Raw genomic sequence first — 16,456 nt, forward strand, 5'->3', positions numbered from 1 at the left:
TATTTTGCTATATTACAAGAACTGCTAAAATTCATTACAAATATGTTAGCTTTAATTTTTTTTAAAATCACTAAGCTGTGAAAGAATAGTAATTTCTATCTGTATTTTATCTGCTTTTTATAGGTGGAATCTTGTGCATTTTAAAAGTATGAGCATGAGTCTTTATCGAAAGAGTGAGTCATAAACAAATGATGCTATATTTCCTTTAAAAAAAATATTTACTGATGTCCTGTGTGGTTATGTTCTGCAGCACATGCCTTCTCTTGGTGTCTCTCTGTATACGCTCAGTTTCCTTTTTCTCCTTGTGGTTGAATAGCTGACATTTACTGCTTGATGTGTGGTTGTTAACGCAATGCAGCCTGTCTTCTGAAATATCACACACACATATATATATTTATGTGTGTATAAATATAAATATATATATGTGTGTATAAATATAAATATATATATGTGTGTATAAATATAAATATATATATGTGTGTATAAATATAAATATATATATGTGTGTATAAATATAAATATATATATGTGTGTATAAATATAAATATATATATGTGTGTATAAATATATATATATGTGTGTATAAATATATATATATGTGTGTATAAATATAAATATATATATATGTGTGTATAAATATAAATATATATATGTGTGTATAAATATAAATATATATATATGTGTGTGTATAAATATAAATATATATATGTGTGTATAAATATAAATATATATATGTGTGTATAAATATATATATATGTGTGTATAAATATATATATATGTGTGTATAAATATAAATATATATATGTGTGTATAAATATAAATATATATATGTGTGTATAAATATAAATATATATATATGTGTGTATAAATATAAATATATATATGTGTGTATAAATATAAATATATATATGTGTGTATAAATATAAATATATATATGTGTGTATGAATATAAATATATATATGTGTGTATAAATATAAATATATATATGTGTGTATAAATATAAATATATATATATATATATGTGTGTATAAATATAAATATATATATATATATATATATATATATATGTATAAATATAAATATATAAATATATATATGTGTGTATAAATATAAATATATATATATATGTGTATAAATATAAATATATATATATGTGTGTATAAATATAAATATATATATACTGTATATAGTATCTCACCCCTCACATTTTTGTAAATATTTTATTATATATTTTCATGTGACAATATTGAAGAAATTACACTTTTCTACAATGTAAAATAGTGAGTGTACAGCCTGTATAACAATGTAAACTTTTTTCGTTACACAAAAGTCCCATATTTTGTATAATTATCATCTATTAAAAGCTACTAACCTATATTTTGTATAAAACAAAGCTTACAAACCTTATATTTTTACTAAATATTACCCGGCCATGACGTCACCTTTTCCAGCCCACCATTTTCGGCATAGTGTGTATATGAAATGATTGACCAATAACATTTCGCTCCTATGCATATCATTAGCAACATAACCCTTCCTAATAAGCAATTCAATTCGGCTAAATCGCGCATGCGCATTTGTAATTGTAGAAGCCGAAGTTACCCACATCTCTGTTAGTTTTACGCTTGCGCATTGGAGGGAACTGCTGCTGATAGATTCGACTTGCCTTATTCTACTGCAGATGGTGACGTTTCCTGTGACGCTGCGGTAACTCGCGCATGCGCATTAGTTCAGAAAAACGCCATCTTACAACTGCAGTTGTCAGCAAGGATTGGGAATCCGTAACGGCTGACATACAAGTAGGTTGGGAAACAATTAATAGTTCAAAGTAAATTATTGGCAAAAGGGTACATATTTAATAAATGAAGTACATTAGAAAATATATTTGCATATCATTTCTGACTACAGTGTCCCTTTAAGTTTTGCTTATTTAGAACATTACATTTTCTGAAACTACTGCCCTCTTTTAAACTTTTAAATAAAACAAATAAATGTAATGTCACTTAAATAATTGTAAGACTTGCACGGGCATCATAGGTGTTTAACTGTAGTCTTGCCAGTTGCAAAAAAAAACTCACCTGAAGCTTCCAAACACTCTTGCTCTCATTGGAAATCTTGTTAACAGTTTCACTCATCAAGGCAATCAGCATGTTCAGAAGAAGGATGTAAGTGAGCACAACATAGAGAATAAGCAGGAACATGAAGAAGTGCTTGAATTTCAAGTTTTCATTGAACTCCAAATCTCCCATGCCAATGGTAAACTTGAAGAGCTCCAGGGATGTGCTATAAAGTCCACTATATGATGTTCCTGTTCCACTTTGACTCGCATCTGTTTCATTTCCTGCCTTTTGAGGAGCTTCTCCAGTAAGTGTTACCAAAGCTGAAGGAGGACAGATATATTGTTAGTTATATTCATTTTGCTAAAGCGACTGAAATAAAAGCTGCATTGGAAATGACTGCAAGCAGCTCCAGCTTCTCATTGGCTGCAAACACTAAATATCACAAAAGCCAAGAGAAGAGCAAAGGTTACAGATACCTTCATGCTTGTCCGCTATTTGAAATTAAAGGCATATTCTACACTATAATTTTTATTGTTTTAAAATATAGATAATCCCATAGAGATAGATAGATATTACCCATTCCCTAGTTTTGCATAACCAACACAGTTATAATAATACACTTTTTACCTCTGTGATTACCTTGTATCTAAGCCTTTGCAAACTGCACCCTTATTTCAGTTCTTTTGACAGACTTGCATTTTAGCCAATTAGTGCTGACTCTTAGGTAACTCCACGTGCGTGAGCACATTGTTATCTTTATCACACATGAACTAACACCCTCTAGTGGTGAAAAACTGGCTAAATGCATTCAGATAAGAGGCGGCCTTCAAGGTTTAAGAAATTGGCATATGAACCTCCTAGATTTAGCTTTCAACTAAGAATACCAAGATAACAAAGCTAAATTGGTGTTAAAAGTAAATTGGAAAGTTGTTTAAAATCACATGCCCTATCTGAATCATAAAACTTTATTTTGGATTAGACCGTCCCTTTAAATGAAGTGTCTGATTGAGGCAGACATGTTGCAAATTCTGGTATTATGTTAGCATTGTTCTTTAAGCAATACATTATGTGTGGGAGAGTAAAATGTAGGATATCATGTATGTCTGGATCGGTACAGCAACACATCTTTGCACGGCATTACAAGATGGATAAGGGGACTTGTGCAAGATCATGGCGTACATCTAGTTATTCCATTTCTAATCTGGATGATGCATAAGTTATACATTTTATTTTATTTCTTTATTAGTAGAATTTCTAAAGTTTTCTCACTGGCTCTTAGAATTAAAAACATTCTAGCAAAGTATAAAGATAGTCCAGCAAATGTTCTATTAGTATGACATGACACATCCATTTAAAGCCAATAGTCAAAGCCGTGCAAACATTTTTGTTGAGGTTAAGTAGGTTGATTTTAATCCCTGATCTTATGTAAAAATCAGTCAGTGGAAACAGCAATTACAATTTCCTTTTTCAGGCACGGAAAATAGATTTGCCAATGACATCAAAATAATCAAAGCGGAAAACATTTCCAACCGGTTGTATTAAAAAGTCCTTTATTCATTTACTACATAAGGGTCCAAACACAGATATATAGACAAGATAGATAATCCCTTTATTTCCCATTCCCCAGTTTTGCACAGCCAACATGGTTATATTAATAGACTCTTTACCTCTGTGATTACCTTGTATCTAAGCCTTTTCTGACAGCCCCCTGATCACATGACTTTTTATTTATTATCTATTGACTTCCATTTTATCCAATTAGTGCAGTGTCTGCAACAACCCACAGGCATGAGTACAATGTTATCTATATGGCTCACATGAACTAGCACTACCCTGATGTGAAAAGCTAACAAAAAAGCATGGGATAAGAGGCTTTCTGTAGTGGCTTAGAAAAAGGCATACATTTAGAGGTTTAAAGGTTATAAAGCGTATTAATATAACAATGTTGGTTGTGCAAAGCTGGGAAATGGGTAGTAAAGGCGATATCTAGCTTTTTAAACAATAACAATTTTGGTGTTGACTGTCCCTTTAAGTAGCCTGTTTTATAATGCAATTCCCACTCTGTATTCATTAGGAACAGTTTTGTTATGTGATTTAGACAAGATGAGCCATTAAATTCACTACACTAACCTTTGTGATTAACTGCAGTTGTAACAGAATTTTATCTAAATGTATACGAGGTAGAAATATACATAGAGGGCATTAAGTCATAACTTACTGATTGTCATGAGAGCTAAAGCTAAAAAAAGTGCAGGCACTCGTGCAACAGACAAGATTTAAGAACATGGGGGGGGGGGGCATGGAAAAATGTAAACTTACTTTAAACTTTTAGGGTTAAAGGGGTTTTGTTCCATTGACATTCTAAGCAGATTTCAGTGTTAAAATCTAGCAATAGCTGTATAATCCATTGCTCTCTGTATCAGTATGAAACCAGTGGTCATGATAAAATACCTGCTGCAAAGCCAAGGAGGAAGACCAGGTACACAAGCAGGAAGCGTAGCATGTCCCTCAGGATGGTCTAAAAAAAGAGGATGGGATGCATAAATAAAAGGCACATAGGTCAAAGCAGTGATAAACTGTGAAAAGATACCATCAATTGTTGACACCGAAGAAAGGATGTAAAATGAAAAGCAAACAATGTTAGGAAAATATTCAGTGCATCAGTTTCTGTAACCTGTGTAATGTTTTCTGATGATGAGAAGACAACAGCTGTTTCCTAAACATGTTAGAATGGCCTTAAAGGGACATAAAAACAAGTTGAAATGCATTAACAACTTGCTTGCTGAAATTGCTTTTCAATAGCCAAGCTTTCCTTATTTGGAGAAGCCAGTTCCGAACTTACTGAAGTAGAGACAAAGCTAGCCCCTGTCAGTTGTCAGCAAAAGTCCATAGTTTTGCAGTTCTTTATCTGATTGCCTCTGCTGAGGTCATTGAAGGACAGGCGTGAAAAAAAGGTTAGGGTTGTAAAGTTTGCAATGTGAAAAATACACACTTTTCAGAATTATGGAAATTTGGAGGTAAAATATCTTCCCTTTTTGGCTCCTGAATGTTTTTTTAAAGTCGCATTGCAATGGGATGTGGCTACTGAGGACATTTGAGGTAAAATATCTTCTTTTTTTACATAGAGATGCTCATGTAAAATTTTCTAGTCAACTTTATACAGCTATGCTGCACCACTTTCAAGTGTTCCCTTTAATTAACAAGAAGTGCCTGGTTGTGTACAACTAGGTCCCTGGACACTGAAAGGCTTTAAAACCTGCATCAACAGCTTCATAAATTGAGCCCACGATGCTACTTGCGTCAAATTAATGAAATTACACACCTGGGGCGCGATCCGATATGCAGCGTAGTTTGCGGCACAAGCCAGGGAACCCCCGCCGCCCGCAGTTTCAGCTCGCAACTCGAGCTATCCTATATACGGCGCCATCAGATGCTAAAGTGCCGTAAGTCGGATAAACCAGCGATGTCCAGAAATCTGCGTAAGTACAAATTTCTGGAGTCGCCAGTGACTTACGGCACTTTAGAAACTGCCGGCGCCTACAAAACCTGACTAAAGTATGAAATCACCCGTACACGCCTCCCAAACATAGCCCGACACGTCTAACCCTCTATCCGCTATCCCCCCTCACTATCCTAACAATAAAAAATGTATTAACCCCTAAATCGCTGCTCCTGGACCCCGCCGCCACCGAATAAACTTATTAACCCCTAAACCGCCGCTCCCGGACCCCGCCGCCAGCTATATTAAATCTATAACCCCCTAATGTGAGCCCCTACCCCGCCGCCATCTACCTTACCTACCACCTAAAGTGAGCCCCTACCCCGCCGCCATCTATTTTAAAATTATTAACCCCTAATTGAATCCCCCTACCCCACCGACACCTATATTAAATTATTTAACCCCTAATCTAATCCCCCTACCCCGCCGCCACCTATATTAAATTAATTAACCCCTAATCTAATCCCCCTACCCCGCCGCCACCTATAATAAATTATTAAACCCCTAAATTACTAAACTATCCCTACCACTAAACCTAAGTCTAACCCTACAAATAGCCCTGAAAAGGGCTTTTTGCGTGACATTACCCCAAAGTAAACTGCTCTATTGCCAGCCCTTAAAAGGGCTTTTTGCAGGGCATGCCCCAAAGAATTCAGCTCTTTTACCAGCCCTTAAAAGGGCTTTTGGTGGGGCTTTGTCACAAAGTAAACAGCTCTTTTGCATCTAATCTAAATCCCCCTACACCGCCGCCACCTATAATAAATGTATTAACCCCTAATCTAATCCACCTACACCGCCGCCACCTATATTAAACACATTAACCCCTAATCTAATCCCCCTACACCGCCGCCACCTATATTAAACACATTAACCCCTAATCTAATCCCCCTACACCGCCGCCAGCTATATTAACTACAGGGAGTGCAGAATTATTAGGCAAGTTGTATTTTTGAGGATTAATTTTATTATTGAACAACAACCATGTTCTCAATGAACCCAAAAAACTAATTAATATCAAAGCTGAATAGTTTTGGAAGTAGTTTTTAGTTTGTTTTTAGTTATAGCTATTTTAGGGGGATATCTGTGTGTGCAGGTGACTATTACTGTGCATAATTATTAGGCAACTTAACAAAAAACAAATATATACCCATTTCAATTATTTATTTTTACCAATGAAACCAATATAACATCTCAACATTCACAAATATACATTTCTGACATTCAAAAACAAAACAAAAACAAATCAGTGACCAATATAGCCACCTTTCTTTGCAAGGACACTCAAAAGCCTGCCATCCATGGATTCTGTCAGTGTTTTGATCTGTTCACCATCAACATTGCGTGCAGCAGCAACCACAGCCTCCCAGACACTGTTCAGAGAGGTGTACTGTTTTCCCTCCTTGTAAATCTCACATTTGATGATGGACCACAGGTTCTCAATGGGGTTCAGATCAGGTGAACAAGGAGGCCATGTCATTAGATTTTCTTCTTTTATACCCTTTCTTGCCAGCCACGCTGTGGAGTACTTGGACGCGTGTGATGGAGCATTGTCCTGCATGAAAATCATGTTTTTCTTGAAGGATGCAGACTTCTTCCTGTACCACTGCTTGAAGAAGGTGTCTTCCAGAAACTGGCAGTAGGACTGGGAGTTGAGCTTGACTCCATCCTCAACCCGAAAAGGCCCCACAAGCTCATCTTTGATGATACCAGCCCAAACCAGTACTCCACCTCCACCTTGCTGGCGTCTGAGTCGGACTGGAGCTCTCTGCCCTTTACCAATCCAGCCACGGGCCCATCCATCTGGCCCATCAAGACTCACTCTCATTTCATCAGTCCATAAAACCTTAGAAAAATCAGTCTTGAGATATTTCTTGGCCCAGTCTTGACGTTTCAGCTTGTGTGTCTTGTTCAGTGGTGGTCGTCTTTCAGCCTTTCTTACCTTGGCCATGTCTCTGAGTATTGCACACCTTGTGCTTTTGGGCACTCCAGTGATGTTGCAGCTCTGAAATATGGCCAAACTGGTGGCAAGTGGCATCTTGGCAGCTGCACGCTTGACTTTTCTCAGTTCATGGGCAGTTATTTTGTGCCTTGGTTTTTCCACACGCTTCTTGCAACCCTGTTGACTATTTTGAATGAAACGCTTGATTGTTCGATGATCACAATTATATTAGGGTTAATATAGTTAATATCGTTATTATATTATATATATATTAAGTATAATAACCCTATCTAACTCTAACATCCCTAACTAAACTCTTATTAAAATAAATCTAATATTAATATTATTAATTAAAATATTCCTATTTAAATCTAAATACTTACCTATAAAATAAACCCTAAGATAGCTACAATGTAATTAATAATTACATTGTAGCTATTTTAGGGTTTATGTTTATTTTACAGGTAACTTGGTATTTATTTTAACTAGGTACAATAGCTATTAAATAGTTAATAACTATTTAATAGCTACCTAGTTAAAATAATTACCAATTTACCTGTAAAATAAATCCTAACCTAAGTTACAAATACACCTACACTATCAATAAATTAAATAAACTACAAATATCTAAACTAAAATACAATTAAATAATCTAAACTAAATTACACAAAAAACAAACACTAAATTACAAAAAATAAAAAAAGATTACAAGATTTTTAAGCTAATTACACCTATTCTAAGCCCCCTAATAAAATAATAAAGCCCCCCAAAATAAAAAAAATTCCCTGCCCTATTCTAAATTTAAAAAGTTAGCTCTTTTACCTTACCAGCCCTTAAAAGGGCCTTTTGCGGAGCATGCCCCAAAGAAAACTGCTCTTTTGCCTGAAAAAAAAAACACAATACCACCCCCCAACATTACAACCCACCACCCACATACCCCTAATCTAACCCAAACCCCCCTTAAATAAACCTAACACTACCCCCCTGAAGATCTCCCTACCTTGTATTCACCCCGCCGGGCAGAACTCTTCATCCGATCCGGTCGATGTCTTCAAGCAAGCTGCAGTGAAGTCTTCTTCCAGCCGGCGATGTCTTCAAGCAAGCGGCAGAGAGTCTTCTTCCATCCGGTGATGTCTTCAAGCAAAGCGGCATCTTCAATCTTCTTTCTTCGCTCCTCCGCCGCGGAGCATCCATCCGGCACGACGACTTCCTGACGAATGAGGTTCCTTTAAATGACGTCATCCAAGATGGCGTCCGTCGAATTCCGATTGGCTGATAGGATTCTATCAGCCAATCGGAATAAGGCAGAAAAATCTGATTGGTTGATTGAATCAGCCAATCAGATTCAAGTTCAATCTGATTGGCTGAACATATTGAACTTGAATCTGATTGGCTGATTTAATCAGCCAATCAGATTTTTCTACCTTAATTCCGATTGGAATTCGACGGACGCCATCTTGGATGACGTCATTTAAAGGAACCTCATTCGTCGGGAAGTCGTCGTGCCGGATGGATGCTCCGCGGTGGAGGAGCGAAGAAAGAAGATTGAAGATGCCGCTTTGCTTGAAGACATCACCGGATGGAAGAAGACTCTCTGCCGCTTGCTTGAAGACATTGCCGGCTGGAAGAAGACTTCACTGCAGCTTGCTTGAAGACATCCCCGGATCGGATGAAGAGTTCTGCCCGGCGGGGTGAATACATGGTAGGGAGATCTTCAGGGGGGTAGTGTTAGGTTTATTTAAGGGGGGTTTGGGTTAGATTAGGGGTATGTGGGTGGTGGGTTGTAATGTTGGGGGGTGGTATTGTGTGTTTTTTTCAGGCAAAAGAGCAGTTTTCTTTGGGGCATGCCCCGCAAAAGGCCCTTTTAAGGGCTGGTAAGGTAAAAGAGCTAACTTTTTTAATTTAGAATAGGGCAGGGAATTTTTTTTATTTTGGGGGGCTTTATTATTTTATTAGGGGGCTTAGAATAGGTGTAATTAGCTTAAAAATCTTGTAATCTTTTTTTTATTTTTGTAATTAAGTGTTTGTTTGTTTTTGTAATTTAGTTTAGTTTATTTAATTGTATTTTAGTTAGATATTTGTAGTTTATTTAATTTATTGATAGTGTAGGTGTATTTGTAACTTAGGTTAGGATTTATTTTACAGGTAAATTGGTAATTATTTTAACTAGGTAGCTATTAAATAGTTATTAACTATTTAATAGCTATTGTACCTAGTTAAAATAAATACCAAGTTACCTGTAAAATAAATATAAACCCTAAAATAGCTACAATGTAATTATTAATTATATTGTAGCTATCTTAGGGTTTATTTTATTGGTAAGTATTTAATTAATTATAAAGTATTTTAATTAATAATATTAATATTAGATTTATTTTAATAAGAGTTTAGTTAGGGATGTTAGAGTTAGATAGGGTTATTATACTTAATATATATATATATATAATATAATAAATATATTAACTATATTAACCCTAATATAATTAGGGTTAATATATTTAATATATATAATATAATAACTATATTAACTATATTAACCCTAATATAATTAGGGTTAATATAGTTAATATAGCTGGCGGCGGTGTAGGGGGATTAGATTAGGGGTTAATACATTTATTATAGGTGGCGGCGGTGTAGGGGGATTTAGATTAGATGCAAAAGAGCTGTTTACTTTGTGACAAAGCCCCGCCAAAAGCCCTTTTAAGGGCTGGTAAAAGAGCTGTTTTCTTTGGGGCATGCCCCGCAAAAAGCCCTTTTAAGGGCTGGCAATAGAGCTGCTTACTTTGGGGTAATGTCACGCAAACAGCCCTTTTCAGGGCTATTTGTAGGGTTAGACTTAGGTTTAGTGGTAGGGATAGTTTAGTAATTTAGGGGTTAAATAATTTAATATAGGTGGCGGCAGGGTAGGGGGATTAGATTAGGGGTTAATTAATTTAATATAGCTGGCGGCGGTGTAGGGGGATTAAATTAGGGGTTAATTAATTTAATATAGGTGGCGGCGGGGTAGGGGGATTAGATTAGGGGTTAATTAATTTAATATAGCTGGCGGAGGTGTAGGGGGATTAGATTAGGGGTTAATTAATTTAATATAGCTGGCGGCAGTGTAGGGGGATTAAATTAGGGGTTAATAATTTTAAAATAGATGGCGGCGGTGTAAGGGGCTCACTTTAGGGGGTAGTTTAATGTAGTTGGCGGCGGGGTAGGAGCTCACATTAGGGGGTTATACTTTTATTGTAGGTGGCGGCGGGGTCTGGGAGCGGCGGTTTAGGGGTTAATAACTTTATTAGGGATTGCGGCGGGGGATCGCGGTTGGCAGGTAGATAGACATTGCGCATGCGTTAAGTGTTAGGTTTTATTTAGCAGATCGCGGGTGACAGCTAGATAGACATTGCGCATGCGTTAGGTGTTAGGTTTATTTTGTAGCTAGTTTAGGGAGTTACGGGGCTCCAATAGACAGCGTAAGGCTTACTACGGCTGCTTTTTGTGGCGAGGTGAAAATGGAGTAAGATTTCTCCATTTTCGCCACATAAGTCCTTACGCTGTATATTGGATACCAAACTGCGCTGGTTTGGTATACCTGCCTATGGCCCAAAAAACTACGGGCGACGGCAGAAATATACGGGCGTAACTTCTAGGTTACGCCGTATATAGGATACCAAACCAGCGCAAAATTCAGCGTCGCCGGCATTTGCAGGCAGACTGCAGGAAATATTAAAACATATGTATTAATAGAAATCAGTTTATAGAAATTAGCATTGATAAGTTTTGTATATTATAACTTACATGTTTAATATATTACATATTTTTTGCTTATGCTGCCAGTTAGTGTTTCTTTATTATTTTTATATTAAACCAAAATAGAAAACTCTGATACTTTATGAAATACATGAATACGTATTTGAGATAAAGCAACAAGACTAACCTTTTGAATCATGACACTGTAGATACCAGTTTGCTGGAAGCCTCGAGTGTAGAACAACATATTCACCCAGCCAATCACCAATGCGAAGACCATTAACGGCACATATTGCTCGCTTCCTGCCAGATACGCCAAACCACTACACAGCAAGATGGCCGACTGAAGAAAACTGGTCAAAAGGAAAACAATTTAACATAAGGACCATGCATCCTAAAGAATCTACATCCAGAATAAAAGTACTTATTAGTTGTTGTGTGAGAATTATTGTTTTAGTTTAACAGGATGATGAAATAGAAATCAAATTATCATTAGAGAATTGTAGATATTTTTTTTTTGTGCTGATAAAAACATGTCCACTAGTTACTTTCGCTGAGGCATATTTGGCTTATGCTAGGATTCAGGGTGGGCAGCAAATTTTGAGGAGCAGTTCTAATGTATGACGCTTTCTCACTCCTATGATCTCACATTGTTTTATTCACTCATACATTCATTCATTCATTACAAATAAATGCCAATTTTTGGGTGCATAACCCCCTTCATGTGTCTCTGCCCTATGGTTGTGAGAAAAGTATTAACTTAAATTGTTGCGTTTGGAAGAAGAAAAGCGTGCAACAGCACTACACTGGGATTAGGGAGTTGCTTAAGTATAGGGAACAATAAGTTATCCTGAGCTTGAGTGCTTATGCATAAACTGACTTAGGAAAATAGTCAACATAGAAGTTGGGCAAAAGTATGCATCTATATAGCACTCCACTCTCCCTTTAATTATTCTAAAGTAACATCAAAATCGAAGGATGTAGTGAAGTGGTGTGTTTAAAATTTAACCTTTATTGGTTTTTATTAAAATTGCAAAACAAACACAACATAGCATTTAAAAAACACAATAAAATTTAGACCAGTAGAACAATGGCTCTGCTGCCAAGTCAGAAATAATTGCGGGAGATATGCCTATCTGTGGAATGAATTGGTGGTGGAGTCAACATGAATAATGGATATTGGTATTGCATCCACAAATATATGTCAATAGTAGAACACACCATCCGCATATATATTTTATCTTGGACTTCTGTGGGCGAATATTTCAGGTGATTGTACGTGGGATACTACTGTATCTGGTTCTGATATAAGGTATTTAAATATCAATCTATAATTGTAAATATGAGTATACTAGCAAGCAATTACTTCAGGACATGCTGTTAATAATATAAGAGAGTGTGAAATACTTAATATCTCAGGCTCTGTATATACTGGGCAATAATTACAGTCCTGTGTTTCTTGTCAGAGGCTCATATTTGAAGTTGCCAGATAACTATCCGAGCAACTAAGGTACTAATATAGATTAGTATAAGTTACACTATTATTCCAGAGAGGTAGTATAATCCTTTAGTATTATGTCCCACAACTGAATTAACCGCCACGTCTTTTGTCAGTGGCTCATAATATCATTGGGGTATTGTATAATGTATGTGATTGGTGTAAAACACTGTTGAATGGTTTTGCAAAAAACTACAAACTAATTTTTGTATGTACCACAAATTGGTTCTTAATAAAGAAGTTACTTTGTGTATGTACACATACAGATAGAATTAATCACGTGTTTTAGTGAAATTGACATTTTAAGTTTTTTGGGGGCTCAGGTACTAGAGCTCCTTATATTATGGTAGATTATAGGTTTATTACACAGTGTCTGTTCATTTATTGATGGATCCCCAGGATTGGGCAGATATTGTAATCAATATTTGACAAATGCCAAACTGGCAGAATAGTGTCAAGCTATAATGATAGAATTATATATATACGCTTAATATGTTTATATCCTTTTTAATTTTTACAAAATGATAGAATATATGATGTACTTCCACAATTATAGCTCCTGATGTGAGTTCAAATAGACTGACAAATAGTAATGGGGGGAGAATACTGTTTGAAGCATAATATATAGTACAAAGTAACCTGCATTAATTTGCTGCAGTACTGATTTTATATACACTGTTTCAGTTACTCCCCTGGATTGCAACAGTCAGTGCTTGCCTCTAATAGATATAGTTGCAGAAGGGCATAATAAGTTATTAAAGGCAGAGTAGGTAAATTGCAATAACCTGCACTTATCTAAAGTCTGCTAAATGTTACTACTGAGGTACTGCCCTTGACTGCTTTTAATTAGGTATGGCAGTAACTATTTGAGGAATTATAAAATATATCCACATTACAACGGAGCTGGAGTGTTGTAATTGGTCCCAGGCGAAAAGCCACCTTGGTTGCACTGTTTAACGATAGATAGATATCTCAAATAATATCGATTATATTCTGTCACTTTAAATTCTGCAGTTTTACCAAGTAGACTTATTTAGTATTCTTTATATGTTATACAGTCGCTAGGACTTCAACTTAATTTTTAAGGTAGCAGATAGTTCTACTTCGTTAAAGTATTAACCTAAGTAAGGCATTGGCATGGTCTAAATTTTATGCTAAGTTTAAAAACTGTTATAGATTGATATTTAAGTACCCTATATCAGAACCAGATACAGTAGTATCCCACGTACAATCACCTGAAATATTCGCCCACAGAAGTCCAAGATAAAATATATAAGTAATTGCTTGCTAGTATACTCATATTTACAATTATAGATTGATATTTAAATACCTTATATCAGAACCAGATACAGTAGTATCCCACGTACAATCACCTGAAATATTCGCCCACAGAAGGCCAAGATAAAATATATATGCGGATGGTGTGTTCTACTATTGACATATATTTGTGGATGCAATACCAATATCCATTATTCATGTTGACTCCACCACCAATTTCATTCCACAGATAGGCATATCTCCCGCAATTATTTCTGACTTGGCAGCAGAGCCATTGTTCTACTGGTCTAAATTTTATTGTGTTTCTTAAATGCTATGTTGTGTTTGTTTTGCAATTTTAATAAAAACCAATAAAGGTTAAATTTTAAACACACCACTTCACTACATCCTTCGATTTTGATGTTACTTTAGAATAATTAAAGGGAGAGTGAAGTGCTATATAGATGCATACTTTTGCCCAACTTCTATGTTGACAATTTTTCTTAAATTGTTGCGTGTTGGAGGTTTGGGGGGCAGCAGATTTCCCAGTGCCTAGGGCAGCACAAAACTATTTTCACTGCTATTTTCTTATGTATTTACTTTTCTCTCCATCAATATGGTTCTGTGTAATGTTTTAAACAGTATACATTAAGTAATAATCTCTTGTTAAAGTATGGTATTGTATTAATATGTAACATTAATGTAATCAATAAAAAAAATATAATTTAAATAAAATATTTAACTTACAAAAGCACTTCAAAGTAACCATCCATCATTAGAACGTGTAAGGTCGGCCTCCTCTTCCAGAAATAGACTATCTGCAGAGAACACACGTGCAATGATATATTCAAATATTCACATTAAAAAATAAAAGTCATCTTAAAGGTAAGTTTAAACATCAAATAGAAATAAAAAATAAATTCACGTTTTTTTTATTTGCTATAATGTTGTATTCAGTTAAAAAAAATGTATAGGGATAAATTCTTGTGCTTTGAGACTCTGAAGTATGAATAATATATGATATCCTGCTAACTTAAAGGAACGTAATACAATTCAAATTCACATTCATTTTGAACAGAAGTTTTGCAGTGTACTAATTGGAGAGCAATACATGGCAGCAGTGTTTGTATAATGTATAGCTTTGTTAAAAAACATTCTTAAGAAACTGCTGCCCGATAGTGCTTACCATACCTTGGTATGTTCTTCAACAAATGATACCAAGAGAACCAACTACATTTAATAATAAAAGTAAATATGATTTATTTTTTTCTTAATTGTACACTCTAAATCACATAAAAATGTCATTCAATTGAAACCAATTGCTTCTCAAAAATGGAATTGTAATATATTTTATACTATACGATATATACTCTTTTTAGATACTTTACTGTCCCTTTAAACCAATTCAAAATGGGAATTAGTGAAGAGGGAGCTGAACATAAAATTAGATTTATGACTCTGATACAGCATTGAGGTTAACAAAAGAAATACAACTTTCCTGTTTACTTATATTGTAAAATTTACTTCACTTCCATCTTACGGAATCCTCTTGTTGAAACTTAGCTTTTTTCCCTGAAAGGTATGCTCAGGAGTGCGCATGCGTTTTCAGGAGTGTGCATGCGTTTTCAGGAGTGTGCATGTTTTTTTGGGCACTACAGGTATCACTTTGTTACAAACATTGTTGCTTAACACTGCTGCCACATAAGTGCCCAATATACATGTCAGTGCATGAGCTCCTCAGTATGCTCTTATGGATAGGAGCACATTTTTAAAAAAGGACACCAAGATAATAGTGAAGTAAATTTTACAATAGAAGTTAGGATTTTATTTTAATTGCATGTTCTGTGTGAATCACTAACATTTACATTTGACTTTCCCTTTAAGCCAGATATTTCTGTGGTTCACTATGACAACCGTCCATTAGTCATAAATAATCTTCAGATGTTTCTCTTATTGTTGTATATATTAGGGACAGCTCCTGTTTATTAGCCATTGACAGAACTTTCTCAGCACATTTTGTTTTCCTGTTACTTCTGCTTAATGTCACAGGACCAGCAGTTCTCGTCAGCTCCATAGCAGTATTTTAACTGTGTGTTTAACCCATTTTTGCAGGATCTCATTCATATTTGTCCCTTACTGGCTACAGCAGTACAGATAAGATATACACATGTATAATTTTGTTTTAAAAAAATGTTAGTGATACCCAATTAAATAATGTTAATAAAAAAGCAATTTATTATTTTTGGTACCTGGCAAATAAAAATATAGACGCCTCCAAACATGATGATGATTTCCCCAATTAGTCGTAGGGAGTCTGATGATGTCCCTTCCACAGGAAATGGTGGCTGTGAAAATATACAGTGTATTTTAGTCAGAAGCTCTCTCTTTACTGATGTGTGATGTGTGTGCATGTGTATACAGATGCAAATCCACAAAGCCAGATTGCCAAAATCCAAACATATTCTGA

At 35.3% G+C, this 16,456-nt stretch overlaps 1 protein-coding gene across 2 annotated transcripts in view; it reads right to left on the bottom strand.

Moving 5' to 3' along the window:
• The window catches only part of LOC128653055 (transient receptor potential cation channel subfamily V member 1), a 133,093-nt gene that overhangs the window by 38,167 nt on the left and 78,470 nt on the right, over positions 1 to 16,456 (bottom strand). For both annotated transcript variants that reach the window (XM_053706107.1, XM_053706106.1), the window contains 5 exons: positions 16,239 to 16,334; positions 14,737 to 14,807; positions 11,422 to 11,587; positions 4,513 to 4,579; positions 2,080 to 2,381 (listed from right to left, as the gene is read on the bottom strand). In XM_053706107.1, coding sequence (XP_053562082.1) covers positions 2,080 to 2,381; positions 4,513 to 4,579; positions 11,422 to 11,587; positions 14,737 to 14,807; positions 16,239 to 16,334 — 702 coding nt within the window. The remainder of the gene's footprint in view (positions 1 to 2,079; positions 2,382 to 4,512; positions 4,580 to 11,421; positions 11,588 to 14,736; positions 14,808 to 16,238; positions 16,335 to 16,456) is intronic.

This window comes from Bombina bombina, chromosome 3 (genome assembly GCF_027579735.1).
Source record: "Bombina bombina isolate aBomBom1 chromosome 3, aBomBom1.pri, whole genome shotgun sequence".
Taxonomy (NCBI): domain Eukaryota; kingdom Metazoa; phylum Chordata; class Amphibia; order Anura; family Bombinatoridae; genus Bombina; species Bombina bombina.